General features: G+C 43.1%; 1 protein-coding gene across 3 annotated transcripts in view; it reads left to right on the top strand.

The window, feature by feature from the left end:
* Positions 1-15,208, top strand: part of LOC112235635 (protein-tyrosine kinase 2-beta-like) — a 75,564-nt gene that overhangs the window by 15,254 nt on the left and 45,102 nt on the right. For all 3 annotated transcript variants that reach the window (XM_042321357.1, XM_042321358.1, XM_042321359.1), the window contains exons 2-9: positions 3,944-4,183; positions 4,500-4,678; positions 6,210-6,297; positions 7,963-8,042; positions 8,306-8,368; positions 8,750-8,804; positions 9,377-9,517; positions 12,441-12,515. In XM_042321357.1, coding sequence (XP_042177291.1) covers positions 3,986-4,183; positions 4,500-4,678; positions 6,210-6,297; positions 7,963-8,042; positions 8,306-8,368; positions 8,750-8,804; positions 9,377-9,517; positions 12,441-12,515 — 879 coding nt within the window. In that variant the 5' untranslated portion in view covers positions 3,944-3,985. The remainder of the gene's footprint in view (positions 1-3,943; positions 4,184-4,499; positions 4,679-6,209; positions 6,298-7,962; positions 8,043-8,305; positions 8,369-8,749; positions 8,805-9,376; positions 9,518-12,440; positions 12,516-15,208) is intronic.

The raw sequence follows: 15,208 nt of genomic DNA, 5'->3' as shown, positions 1-15,208 counted from the left end.
TAGAATATAGAGGTTCTGTTTGTGGGAGGAACATCTAGAATATAGAGGTTCTGTTTGTGGGAGGAACATATAGAATATAGAGGTTCTGTTTGTGGAAGGAACATTTAGAATATAGAGGTTCTGTTTGTGGGAGGAACATATATAATATAGAGGTTCTGTTTGTGGGAGGAACATATAGAATATAGGGGTTCTGTTTGTGGGAGGAACATCTAGAATATAGAGGTTCTGTTTGTGGGAGGAACATATATAATATAGAGGTTCTGTTTGTGGGAGGAACATCTAGAATATAGAGGTTCTGTTTGTGGAAGGAACATTTAGAATATAGAGGTTCTGTTTGTGGGAGGAACATATAGAATATAGAGGTTCTGTTTGTGGGAGGAACATATATAATATAGAGGTTCTGTTTGTGGGAGGAACATATAGAATATAGGGGTTCTGTTTGTGGGAGGAACATCTAGAATATAGAGGTTCTGTTTGTGGGAGGAACATATATAATATAGAGGTTCTGTTTGTGGGAGGAACATATAGAATATAGGGGGTTCTGTTTGTGGGAGGAACATTTAGAATATAGAGGTTCTGTTTGTGGGAGAACATCTAGAATATAGAGGTTCTGTTTGTGGGAGGAACATCTAGAATATAGAGGTTCTGTTTGTGGGAGGAACATATATAATATAGAGGTTCTGTTTGTGGGAGGAACATCTAGAATATAGAGGTTCTGTTTGTGGGAGGAACATATATAATATAGAGGTTCTGTTTGTGGGAGGAACATAAGAATATAGAGGTTCTGTTTGTGGGAGGAACATCTAGAATATAGAGGTTCTGTTTGTGGGAGGAACATATAGAATATAAATGTTCTGTTTGTGGGAGGAACATCTAGAATATAGAGGTTCTGTTTGTGGGAGGAACATATAGAATATAAATGTTCTGTTTGTGGGAGGAACATCTAGAATATAGAGGTTCTGTTTGTGGGAGGAACATATAGAATATAAATGTTCTGTTTGTGGGAGGAACATCTAGAATATAGAGGTTCTGTTTGTGGGAGGAGAGGTACCATTGGAAAATAAGATTCAGGCCAAGCTATAGAAGGAGAGATAGCAGTTTTGGCGCAGGTACATCCGACTAGCGCTAACTAACATTAACTACCTAACAACTTTTGTTTTCTCCATAGAAAGTCATAGAATCGATAAAATATTGTCAAAAATAATATCACAATTCTCTACTGTGTTGATCCCCCCCATTCCATAGAACACACATAAAATGAAGCAGGGTGAAGTATGCTTGTTGCTTAACATACTATTGAGAGAGCTAAGAAAACAGACTGACTCCTTTTTGTTCTCACTCCTAGTGTCATGTTAAAGGTCTGATAGTTTGGAGTTGGGGATTTCTCTGGTGTTTATCCTTTACAGCTTGTGGTCAAACAAGTTCATGTTGCTACTGTCATTGGTTAATGTCAAGTACGGCTTTAGGTTCAACACTTCAGGGTTCGAAATGTTGTTCAATGTTGTTTGTTACGTTTATATTTCCAAATTATTTCTGAAGAAAATCAACACAAGTTTTTTAAATTTATTTTTATACAGAACACGCTCAGAAATGAAGAGTGCCATATACAACCATATGTCACCTGCAGGAGAACCCTCTTTTCGGATCATATTGAACCCTTTTTGGTTCCACATAGAACCTCTCCACATAGAACCTCTGGGTCCACATAGAACCTATTGTTCTACATAGAACCTATTGTTCCACATATAACCTCTGGTTCCACATATAACATCTGGTTCCACATATAACCTCTGGTTCCACATACAGTGGGGAGAACAAGTATTTGATACACTGCCGATTTTGCAGGTTTTCCTACTTACAAAGCATGTAGAGGTCTGTAATTTTTATCATAGGCAAACTTCAACTGTGAGAGACGGAATCTAAAACAAAAATCCAGAACATCACATTGTATGATTTTTAAGTAATTCATTTTGCATTTTATTGCATGACATAAGTATTTGATCACCTACACCAACCAGTAAGAATTCCAGCTCTCACAGACCTGTTAGTTTTTCATTAAGAAGCCCTCCTGTTCTCCACTCATTACCTGTATTAACTGCACCTGTTTGAATTCGTTACCTGTATAAAAGACACCTGTCCACACACTCAATCAAACAGACTCCAACCTCTCCACAATGGCCAAGACCAGAGAGCTGTGTAAGGACATCAGGGATAAAATTGTAGACCTGCACAAGGCTGGGATGGGCTACAGGACAATAGGCAAGCAGCTTGGTGAGAAGGCAACAACTGTTGGCACAATTATTCGAAAAATGGAAGAAGTTCAAGATGACGGTCAATCACCTTCTGTCTGGGGCTCCATGCAAGATCTCACCTCGTGGGGCATCAATGATCATGAGGAAGGTGAGGGATCAGCCCAGAACTACACGGCAGGACCTGGTCAATGACCTGAAGAGAGCTTTGAGCTTTTCTCAAAGAAAACCATTAGTAACATGGAATAAAATCCTGCAGCGCACGCAAGGTCCCCCTGCTCAAAAATCCCTGCTGCAGTGTGTGCAAACCTGGTCAAGAACTACAGGAAACATATGATCTCTGTAATTGCAAACAAAGGTTTCTGTACCAAATATTAAGTTCTGCTTTTCTGATGTATCAAATACTTATGTCATGCAATAAAATGCAAATGAATTAAGTTAAAAATCATACAATGTGATTTTCTGGATTTTTATTTTAGATTCCGTCTCTCACATGATAAAAATTTACAGACCTCTACATGCTTTGTAAGTAGGAAAACCTGCAAAATCGGTAGTGTATCAAATACTTGTTCTCCCCACTGTATAACCTCTGAAAGGTTGCTACTCGATTAATAACCAAAAAGTGTTTTTTTGAAAGGGTTCTATCTGGAACCATTTTGTCAGAGTGTTCTACTACTGAGACAAATGGTTCTACATAGCACTATGTTCTCTGCTACAGTAGAATAGATACTGAACATGGTGTGTGTAGGGCCTACACGCCGCGCCGCTGCGAGCTTACCTTGTGATTAATACAGGCCTTCACATGAAGTGAAAGACAGGAATGTTGGGCTATATCAGTAGATCACATCTGTAAATCAACTGTAAAGTGAGTCAAAACCACATCTGACACTACAGTACACCGCATAGCATTATTACTGTATAAATCATGTCACGGCTGAACTGAAGTTCTGGGTTTTGACTGGATGGATCCAGAGTGGGAAAGTTACCTGGTATCTTTCTGACTGACCACCCTCTCTGTCTCAAACTAGGGATGATGGCATAACCCATAACCCCCCCCTCTTTCTCTCTCCCTCTCTCTCCCACTCCTCTTTCTCTCTCCCCCATCCTTTCTCTATCTCCCCCTCCTCTTTCTCTATCTCCCCCTCCTCTTTCTGTCCTCCCCCTCCTCTTTCTCTATCTCCCCCTCCTCTTTCTCTATCTCCCCCTCCTCTTTCTCTCTCTCCCCCTCCTCTTGTCTCTCTCCTCTTTGTCCCCCCCTCCTCTTTCTCTCTCTCCCCCTCCTCTTTCTCTCTCTCCCCCTCCTCTTTCTCTCTCTCCCTCCTCTCTCTTTCTCTCTCTCCCCCTCTCTTTCTCTCTTCTCTCTCTCCCCCTCCTCTTTCTTTCTCTCCCCTCCTCTTTCTTCTCTCCCCCTCTCTTTCTCTCTCTCTCTTTCTCTCTCTCTCTCTTCTTTCTCTCTCTCCCCCTCCTCTTTCTCTCTCTCCCCCTTCTCTTTCTCTCTCTCTCTCTCTCTTGCTCTCTCTCTCTCTTTCTCTCCCCTTCTCTTTCTCTCTCCCTCTCTCTCCCCCCCCTCCTCTTTCTTTCTTCTCTCCCCCTCCTCTTTCTCTCTCTCCTCTTTCTCTCTCCCTCTCTCAATCCCCCCCTCTTTCTCTCTCTCCCCCTCCTCCCTCCCTCTCCCTCTCCCGCCCTCTCCCCAGGTGTGACATCAGTATGACGCTATCATTCTCTCTACCGTGAGAATGTACGAGGTGATGCAGGGAGACACTACCACCCTGTCCTGGAGGCTACCCAGCCCCGGCCACAACGACGGCCTACAACAGAGCCCCTTCAGCGGGGAGGGAGGACCCACCAAGATCCTCAAAGTCTGTTTTTCCACCAATAACACCCTGGGGAAGAACTTCAAACTGGTCAAGTGTGACAGCTCCTGGAAGATCAGGGTGATTAACTACACTGTGACCAGCTGTTGACATCACAAGGGATTTAGAAATACATTTGATGTACATAAATACATGTAATATACATACATACATTTGATTGATTGATTTATTGGTTGATTGATAGACCAATAAATCAATCTCCATACTGGTCTCTCTCCTCCAGGCTATAGTCCAGTCTATCCTGACCAGTGGTATCCTTTTAACTGTGACGGCCTCCATACTGGTCTCTCTCCTCCAGGCTATAGTCCAGTCTATCCTGAGCAGTGGTATCCTTTTAATAACTGTGACTATCTCCCTACTGGTCTCTCTCCCCCAGGCTATAGTCCAGTCTATCCTGACCAGTGGTAGACTGGGCCCTAACATCCAGTATAAAGGCTGCTATGGTCTGCTGCTGAAGCACCTCAAGTCAGACGAGCTCCATTGGCTCCATCCAGACCTGACCGTGGGGGAGGTGGAGCAACGCTATGAGAGTCATCACGTGGAGGCAGAGTGGAGGTGAGAGGAGTGGTGGAGGGATGGGACAGGAGTGGAGGAGGAGTGGGACATGGGTGGATGGAGGAGTGGGACAGGGTGGAGGAGGAGGAGTGGGACAGGGATGGAGGAGGAGTGGGACAGGGGTTGAGGAGGAGGAGTGGGACAGGGGTGGAGGAGGAGTGGGACAGGGGTTGAGGAGGAGGAGTGGGACAGGGATGGAGGAGGAGTGGGATAGGGTGGAGTGGGAGTGGGACAGGGTGGAGGAGGAGGAGTGGGACAGGGGTGGAGCAGGAGGAGTGGGACAAGGTGGAGGAGGAGTGGGAGTGGGACAGGGATGGAGGAGGAGTGGGACAGGGTGGAGGAGGAGTGGGACAGGGGTTGAGGAGGAGGAGTGGGACAGGGGTTGAGGAGGAGGAGTGGGACAGGGAGGAGGAGGAGGAGTGGGACAGGGCGGAGGAGGAGGAGTGGGACAGGGAGGAGGAGGAGTGGGACAGGGAGGAGGAGCGGGACAGGGAGGAGGAGCGGGACAGGGAGGAGGAGTGGGACAGGGAGGAGGAGTGGGACAGGGAGGAGGAGGAGGAGTGGGACAGGGAGGAGGAGGAGGAGTGGGACACGGATTGAGGAGGTGGAGAAGGGGAGACGGATGTTGATTATTTCTCCTTGCCCTCATCATTCACCTGATGACAACACAAGACATGCAATTATTTATTTTTGCTAATGTATAATGAGGACCATGGGTTTCCGGTTTGGCCTTCCAATATTCTGCCCATATGAACAAATGTATGTACAATATTCCTGCTCATATGAACACATTTATTTTAGGGCATAAGTGAACCAATGTACGACAGCCATGTTTAAAGGAGTTTAAAGGAAGTTTCCTCATGGAGCCACAAGACGAAAGAGTCGCAGACAAAGGAGTTTGTTTCTGCTTCAACCTCCACTGTAAAATATAAAGTGGTGCTCTGGGTTCGTCTGGGACGGGGTCCCTGACCAAGAAAAGGTTGAAGAATTCCTACTCTAAAATATGGGTCATTCATCAGTTGTAGACTCCTAGTCTAAAATATGGGTAGTTCATCAGTTGAAGACTGCTACTCTAAAGCAGAGGTACATTCATCAGTTGTAGACTGCTACTCTAAAGCAGAGGTACATTCATCAGTTGTAGACTGCTACTCTAAAGCAGAGGTACATTCATCAGTTGAAGACTGCTACTCTAAAGCAGAGGTACATTCATCAGTTGTAGACTGCTACTCTAAAGCAGAGGTACATTCATCAGTTGTAGACTCCTAGTCTAAAATATGGGTAGTTCATCAGTTGTAGACTGCTACTCTAAAGCAGAGGTACATTCATCAGTTGAAGACTGCTACTCTAAAGCAGAGGTACATTCATCAGTTGAAGACTGCTACTCTAAAGCAGAGGTACATTCATCAGTTGAAGACTGCTACTCTAAAGCAGAGGTACATTCATCAGTTGTAGACTGCTACTCTAAAGCAGAGGTACATTCATCCGTTGAAGACTGCTACTCTGAAGTATGGTTATTTTCATCTCTCCACAGGTATGACCTGAGAGTCCGCTACATTCCAGTCAACTTCCTGGAAAAGTTTAAAGAAGACAGTACTACACTGCTGTATTTCTATCAACAGGTACCGTAGGCAGCAAGCAGTACTCTGACTATGTAGAGAACACATTAATACTCTGTGTAGAGAACACATTAATACTATATGTAGAGAACACATTAATACTCTATGTAGAGAACACATTAATACTCTGACTATGTAGAGAACACATTAATACTCTATGTAGAGAACACATTAATACTCTATGTAGAGAACACATTAATACTCTATATAGAGAACACATTAATACTCTATGTAGAGAACACATTAATACTCTATGTAGAGAACACATTAATACTCTATGTAGAGAACACATTAATACTCTGACTATGTAGAGAACACATTAATACTCTATGTAGAGAACACATTAATACTCTATGTAGAGAACACATTAATACTCTATGTAGAGAACACATTAATACTCTATGTAGAGAACACATTAATACTCTGACTATGTAGAGAACACATTAATACTCTATGTAGAGAACACATTAATACTCTATGTAGAGAACACATTAATACTCTGACTATGTAGAGAACACATTAATACTCTATGTAGAGAACACATTAATACTCTATGTAGAGAACACATTAATACTCTGACTATGTAGAGAACACATTAATACTCTATGTAGAGAACACATTAATACTCTATGTAGAGAACACATTAATACTCTATGTAGAGAACACATTAATACTCTATGTAGAGAACACATTAATACTCTATGTAGAGAACACATTAATACTCTATGTATAGAACACATTAATACTCTGACTATGTAGAGAACACATTAATACTCTATGAGAGAACACATTAATACTCTGGCTATGTAGAGAACACATGACTAATTTCCAGAACTTCATCGTCAGCGATAATTCACTGTTTTCTGTTGTCTGTTGTAATGAACTTGTGGTAATACTGTAGATGCATAGTTACACAACCTAGTCTCAGAGCACTTCTTATCATTGTGTAAGTAAATCCGAGACACTCGGTTTAATATTACATGTTACGTTCCGTATGGTATGTTTTAATTTGTGGATGTCCGTCACCCATTTCATATGATATGTTACAACTTACACTTCATATTATATGTTAAAGAATTAGCAAAAATTGATTTGTTATGAATTTTAGCTAAGTGGCTAATGTTAGCTAGCTGGCTAACATTAGCTAGGTTTAGCTAGGTTTAATCTAACTCCTAAGTTTAGGAGTTAGATTATAAGGTTAAGGTTATAGTTAGGGGAAGGGTTAGCTGACATGCTAAGTGGTTGCAAAGTAGCTAAAAAGTAGTAAGTAGTTGAAAAATGGCTAATTATATAAAGTTGTCCCTGATGGGACCTTTTGGGTTGCTTGTTCACGTTATACGCCCACCCATCTAACCCAACCAACCACCCTACTTTGGTTTAAGCCTTAAGTAACCATCTGTCTTTATATATTAACAGCAAACATAACATACCATACTAATTTGAGTGTCCCGGATTTACATGTACTATGATACGTCTAGACTATGAGACCAGGCTGAGTGACTTCATAACAGTTAATAACGTGTTCTGTCCGTATTGCCTGTGTTAGGTGCGTAGTGACTACATGCAGAACCATGCCAGTAAGGTCAAAGATGGAATGCAGGGTAACTACCTCTAACCCGTTAACAACAGTACATGTGGTCTCTCTATGCCATCTTGGGTCTGTGTTAGGTGCGTAGTGACTACATGCAGTACCATGCCAGTAAGGTCAGTGATGGGATGGCCCTGCAGCTGGGCTGTCTGGAGATCAGGTGAGGTTCCTTATTGTATCCTCGTGTAGACGTCATCAACGTCACAGTGGGTTTGTCCGTAGTAGAGCCTCGTATGTTGCGTTGTTCTAAATCAATTCAAGTGTATTTGTCACATGACAGAATACAATGGGTGTAAACGATACAGTGAAATGCTTATAAGGTTTTTCTCCACCATACAGAACATTTTAATAGGATCTTTCAAAGCAGGGAAACATCACTGAGTGGGATACAAATAAAACAGTGTTTATCTGCTTGGTCCTCAGGAGGTTTTATAAAGACATGAACGCTAAAGGTTTGGAGAAGAAGTCCAACTTTGAGTTACTAGAGTAAGTACTTACATTTGACATGTTTGTTGGTAGCAACATTCATTTACCTACCTTTTCTATCACAATGGTTTGATTGGTTGTTTTTTTACCTAACTTTTCTATCACATTGGTTTGATTGGTTGGTTTTTTACCTAACTTTTCTATCACATTGGTTTGATTGGTTGGTTTATTACCTAACTTTTCTATCACATTGGTTTGATTGGTTGGTTTATTACCTACCTTTTCTATCACATTGGTTTGATTGGTTGGTTTATTACCTAACTTTTCTATCACATTGGTTTGATAGGTTGGTTTATTACCTAACTTTTCTATCATGTTGGTTTGATTGGTTGGTTTTTTCTAACTGGTCTCTCTGAATGTGATTTATTTTGACCAATGAAGGAAGGACGTGGGGCTGAACCTGTTCTTCCCACAGGAGCTCATTGACCGCATGAAGGTACATTTATGAATTTGGATTTCCACATGATCGTTCAACATAGTATTGAAAGTTTCTACAAAGTTTTTAATAATGAGCCTAGCTATAACTATTATGTCAGCAAAGAAAATTTCTGATAATTTCTGATAATTTCTAGTCATTTTTGATAGATTCTGGTAATTTCTGATAATTTCTGATAATTTCTGGTCATTTTTGATAGATTCTGGTAATTTCTGATAATTTCTGATAATTTCTGGTCATTTTTGATAGATTCTGGTAATTTCTGATAATTTCTGATAATTTCTGGTCATTTTTGATAGATTCTGGTAATTTCTGATAATTTCTGATAATTTCTGGTCATTTTTGATAGATTCTGGTAATTTCTGATAATTTCTGATAATTTCTGGTCATTTTTGATAGATTCTGGTAATTTCTGATAATTTCTGATAATTTCTGGTCATTTTTGATAGATTCTGGTAATTTCTGATAATTTCTATGCTGGCAGCATCACTTACCGTGCTGTTTACTATTTGACATCATAGTTAAAATAGGGTTATGAAAATGTCGTCTAATGTTGTGATGTTCTGTCCCAGTCTCGTCCTCTTCGGAAGCTGATCACCCAGACCTTCCAGCAGTACGCTACTCTGAAGGAGGAGGAGTGTATGGTTCGCTTCTTCAAAACGCTCACTGAATTCATCAATGTTGATGAGGAGGTCTACCCCTGCGAACTGGTGGTTCGTGTTGCTGTTGGCTTTACAAACAATACAATTAGGAAGGGCCGCACTCAGGTATTTGCAGTCGGTACACAGTAAATACCTGAGTGAGGTCCTGTCAGTACACAGTAAATACCTGAGTAGGGTCCTGTCAGTACACAGTAAATACCTGAGTGAGGTCCTGTCAGTACACAGTAAATATCTGAGTGAGGTCCTGTCAGTACACAGTAAATACCTGAGTGAAGTCCTGTCAGTACACAGTAAATATCTGAGTGAGGTCCTGTCAGTACACAGTAAATACCTGAGTGAGGTCCTGTCAGTACACAGTAAATACCTGAGTGAGGTCCTGTCAGTACACAGTAAATACCTGAGTGAGGTCCTGTCAGAACACAGTAAATACCTGAGTGAGGTCCTGTCAGTACACAGTAAATACCTGAGTGAGGTCCTGTCAGAACACAGTAAATACCCGAGTGAGGTCCTGTCAGTACACAGTAAATACCTGAGTAGGGTCCTGTCAGTACACAGTAAATACCTGAGTGAGGTCCTGTCAGTACACAGTAAATACCTGAGTGAGGTCCTGTCAGAACACAGTAAATACCTGAGTGAGGTCCTGTCAGTACACAGTAAATACCTGAGTAGGGTCCTGTCAGTACACAGTAAATACCTGAGTAGGGTCCTGTCAGTACACAGTAAATACCTGAGTGAGGTCCTGTCAGAACACAGTAAATACCTGAGTGAGGTCCTGTCAGTATGAGGTCCTGTCAGTACACAGTAAATACCTGAGTGAGGTCCTGTCAGTACACAGTAAATACCTGAGTGAGGTCCTGTCAGAACACAGTAAATACCTGAGTGAGGTCCTGTCAGTATGAGGTCTTGTCAGTACACAGTAAATATCTGAGTGAGGTCCTGTCAGTATGAGGTCCTGTCAGTACACAGTAAATACCTGAGTGAGGTCCTGTCAGTACACAGTAAATGCCTGAGTGAGGTCCTGTCAGGACACAGTAAATACCTGAGTGAGGTCCTGTCAGTACACAGTAAATACCTGAGTGAGGTCCTGTCAGTACACAGTAAATACCTGAGTGAGGTCCTGTCAGTACACAGTAAATACCTGAGTGAGGTCCTGTCAGTACACAGTAAATACCTGAGTGAGGTCCTGTCAGGACACAGTAAATACCTGAGTGAGGTCCTGTCAGTATGAGGTCCTGTCAGTACACAGTAAATACCTGAGTGAGGTCCTGTCAGTACACAGTAAATACCTGAGTGAGGTCCTGTCAGTATGAGGTCCTGTCAGTACACAGTAAATACCTGAGTGAGGTCCTGTCAGTACACAGTAAATACCTGAGTGAGGTCCTGTCAGTACACAGTAAATACCTGAGTGAGGTCCTGTCAGAACACAGTAAATACCTGAGTGAGGTCCTGTCAGTATGACGTCTTGTCAGTACACAGTAAATATCTGAGTGAGGTCCGGTCAGTATGAGGTCCTGTCAGTACACAGTAAATATCTGAGTGAGGTCCTGTCAGTATGAGGTCCTGTCAGTACACAGTAAATACCTGAGTGAGGTCATGTCAGTACACAGTAAATGCCTGAGTAAGGTCCTGTCAGTACACAGTAAATACCTGAGTGAGGTCCTGTCAGTACACAGTAAATACCTGAGTGAGGTCCTGTCAGTACACAGTAAATACCTGAGTGAGGTCCTGTCAGAACACAGTAAATACCTGAGTGAGGTCCTGTCAGTATGAGGTCTTGTCAGTACACAGTAAATATCTGAGTGAGGTCCTGTCAGTATGAGGTCCTGTCAGTACACAGTAAATACCTGAGTGAGGTCATGTCAGTACACAGTAAATGCCTGAGTAAGGTCCTGTCAGTACACAGTAAATACCTGAGTGAGGTCCTGTCAGTACACAGTAAATACCTGAGTGAGGTCCTGTCAGTACACAGTAAATACCTGAGTGAGGTCATGTCAGTACACAGTAAATGCCTGAGTAAGGTCCTGTCAGTACACAGTAAATACCTGAGTGAGGTCCTGTCAGTACACAGTAAATACCTGAGTGAGGTCATGTCAGTACACAGTAAATGCCTGAGTAAGGTCCTGTCAGTACACAGTAAATACCTGAGTGAGGTCCTGTCAGTACACAGTAAATACCTGAGTGAGGTCCTGTCAGTACACAGTAAATACCTGAGTGAGGTCCTGTCAGTACACAGTAAATACCTGAGTGAGGTCCTGTCAGTACACAGTAAATATCTGAGTGAGGTCCTGTCAGTATGAGGTCCTGTCAGTACACAGTAAATATCTGAGTGAGGTCCTGTCAGTATGAGGTCCTGTCAGTACACAGTAAATATCTGAGTGAGGTCCTGTCAGTATGAGGTCCTGTCAGTACACAGTCAATATCTGAGTGAGGTCCTGTCCGTACACAGTAAATATCGGAGTGAGGTCCTGTCAGTATGAGGTCCTGTCAGTACACAGTAAATACCTGAGTGAGGTCCTGTCAGGACACAGTAAATATATGAGTGAGGTCCTGTCAGGACACAGTAAATATCTGAGTGAGGTCCTGTCAGTATGAGGTCCTGTCAGTACACAGTAAATATCTGAGTGAGGTCCCGTCAGTATGAGGTCCTGTCAGTACACAGTAAATATCTGAGTCAGGTCCTGTCAGTATGAGGTCCTGTCAGGACACAGTAAATACCTGAGTGAGGTCCTGTCAGTACGCAGTAAATACCTGAGTGAGGTACAGTCAGTACGCAGTAAAAACCTATCATCTCATTTTCCTGATCATTTTCCTGATCATACTTTTGGATCACTGCACCACAAATGATGCAATAATCTACAATTAGACATGCTCTGGGTTTTCCTTTTCTCACGGCTCACTTCACAGAAAATATTGTATGAGTCTGAAGTTTGTCAAGACATGAAAGTTATGTTGCAACCCCACTGTTTGTCCACAGCAAGGTTGGAGTCTGTCAGTGGAGCTGGTGATTGGAGCCAGGGGTATTCGCCAACGCACCCATAAAGACTCAGCGGTAAGCATGCAGGGCATTCACCAACCCACCTATATAGACTCAGAGGTAAGCATGCAGGGTATTCGCCAACGCACCCATAAAGACTCAGCGGTAAGCATGCAGGGCATTCACCAACCCACCTATATAGACTCAGAGGTAAGCATGCAGGGCATTCACCAACCCACCTATATAGACTCAGAGGTAAGCATGCAGGGCATTCACCAACCCACCTATATAGACTCAGAGGTAAGCATGCAGGGCATTCACCAACCCACCTATATAGACTCAGAGGTAAGCATGCAGGGCATTCACCAACCCACCTATATAGACTCAGCGGTAAGCATGCAGGGCATTCACCAACCCACCTATATAGACTCAGAGGTAAGCATGCAGGGTATTCACCAACCCACCTATATAGACTCAGCGGTAAGCATGCAGGGCATTCACCAACCCACCTATATAGACTCAGAGGTAAGCATGCAGGGCATTCACCAACCCACCTATATAGACTCAGAGGTAAGCATGCAGGGCATTCACCAACCCACCTATATAGACTCAGAGGTAAGCATGCAGGGTATTCACCAACCCACCTATATAGACTCAGAGGTAAGCATGCAGGGTATTCACCAACCCACCTATATAGACTCAGAGGTAAGCATGCAGGGCATTCACCAACCCACCCATATAGACTCAGAGGTAAGCATGCAGGGCATTCACCAACCCACCCATATAGACTCAGAGGTAAGCATGCAGGGCATTCACCAACCCACCTATATAGACTCAGCAGTAAGCATGCAGGGTATTCACCAACCCACCTATATAGACTCAGAGGTAAGCATGCAGGGCATTCACCAACCCACCCATATAGACTCAGCAGTAAGCATGCAGGGCATTCACCAACCCACCTATATAGACTCAGCAGTAAGCATGCAGGGTATTCACCAACCCACCTATATAGACTCAGAGGTAAGCATGCAGGGCATATAGACTCAGAGGTAAGCCAACCCACCCACCTATATAGACTCAGCAGTAAGCATGCAGGGTATTCACCAACCCACCTATATAGACTCAGAGGTAAGCATGCAGGGCATTCACCAACCCACCCATATAGACTCAGCAGTAAGCATGCAGGGCATTCACCAACCCACCTATATAGACTCAGAGGTAAGCATGCAGGGCATTCACCAACCCACCTATATAGACTCAGAGTAAGCATGCAGGGCATTCACCAACCCACCATATAGACTCAGAGGTAAGCATGCAGGGTATTCACCAACCCACCTATATAGACTCAGCAGTAAGCATGCAGGGTATTCACCAACCCACCTATATAGACTCAGAGGTAAGCATGCAGGGCATTCACCAACCCACCTATATAGACTCAGCAGTAAGCATGCAGGGCATTCACCAACCCACCTATATAGACTCAGGGTAAGCATGCAGGGCATTCACCAACCCACCTATATAGACTCAGAGGTAAGCATGCAGGGCATTCACCAACCCACCTATATAGACTCAGAGGTAAGCATGCAGGGTATTCACCAACCCACCTATATAGACTCAGAGGTAAGCATGCAGGGCATTCACCAACCCACCTATATAGACTCAGAGGTAAGCATGCAGGGCATTCACCAACCCACCTATATAGACTCAGAGGTAAGCATGCAGGGCATTCGCCAAACCAGCCATATAGACTCAGAGGTAAGCAGGATGCTATATATGTTGCTATTTGTTCATTTTCATTGCATTGTCGTGAATGATTTCTGGCCGATATTCTCCTGTTCTTCATGTCCCATCCCCAGCCTGTGTGGGGTCCGGGGTGAAGTTTCCCCCGAGTGATACTGAGCATTGTGGGGGAAATGTACATGCTACTATTGTGATATGTCTCACCTAGCTGAAGAGGAATGCACTAATTGTAAGTCGCTCTGGATAAGAGCGTCTGCTAAATTACTTAAAATGTAAATGTGACTTCACCCTGCACTACACTCATAGAAAAAAGGTGCTAACTAGAACCAAAACTGCTCTTCAACTATCCCCATAGGAGAACCCTTTGAAGAACCCTTCTGTAGAACTCTTTTGATTCCAGGTAGAACCCTTTTGAGTTCCATGTAATACCCTTTTCCTCAGAGGGTTCTACATGGCACCCAAAAGAGTTCTACCTGGAACCAAAAAGGGTTCTCCTATGGGGACAGCCGAAGAACCCTTTAGGAAACCTTTTTTTGTCTAAAAGTATAGAGGTTGACACGGGAGTGAAAACCCATTCCTGTCCTGTCTAATCTTCTCCCGTACTGTCCTGTTTCAGGAACTGTTCTATAACGACTGAACTTTCCTGTTCTGTTCCTGTGAAACTACTCCCCGTCCCGTGTTCATTTTACACACACAAATCACAAATGCAAAAAATAATCTCGCCATAGCAACTGCTCCGTTTGGCTACTGTTCGGCGCTCACCAGACAGTATCCTGCCCTGCACACAGCTGATAACAACCACATTATCAGAGTTTGGCAAAGTTTGGCTTACCCAGAGTCGGTTGAACTCAATTCATCTCTTGAAGGATTCCTTCATTCACTGACTGTACGTTGGCATCTGAGGTAAAGTAGTGATTGTGCTGTGGCGATGGCTGTAACTGGAGCGAGGCGTGAGAGTGAGCTGATGGAAGAGGAGGGGTGAAATTACATGAACTAATTTATTAATATTGAGTAAACTATATTAGGCC

Source organism: Oncorhynchus tshawytscha, linkage group LG05 (genome assembly GCF_018296145.1).
Source record: "Oncorhynchus tshawytscha isolate Ot180627B linkage group LG05, Otsh_v2.0, whole genome shotgun sequence".
Lineage (NCBI taxonomy): Eukaryota > Metazoa > Chordata > Actinopteri > Salmoniformes > Salmonidae > Oncorhynchus > Oncorhynchus tshawytscha.
The sequence above is the reverse complement of the archived record's forward strand: the minus strand, read 5'-3'. Positions and strand labels throughout refer to the sequence as shown.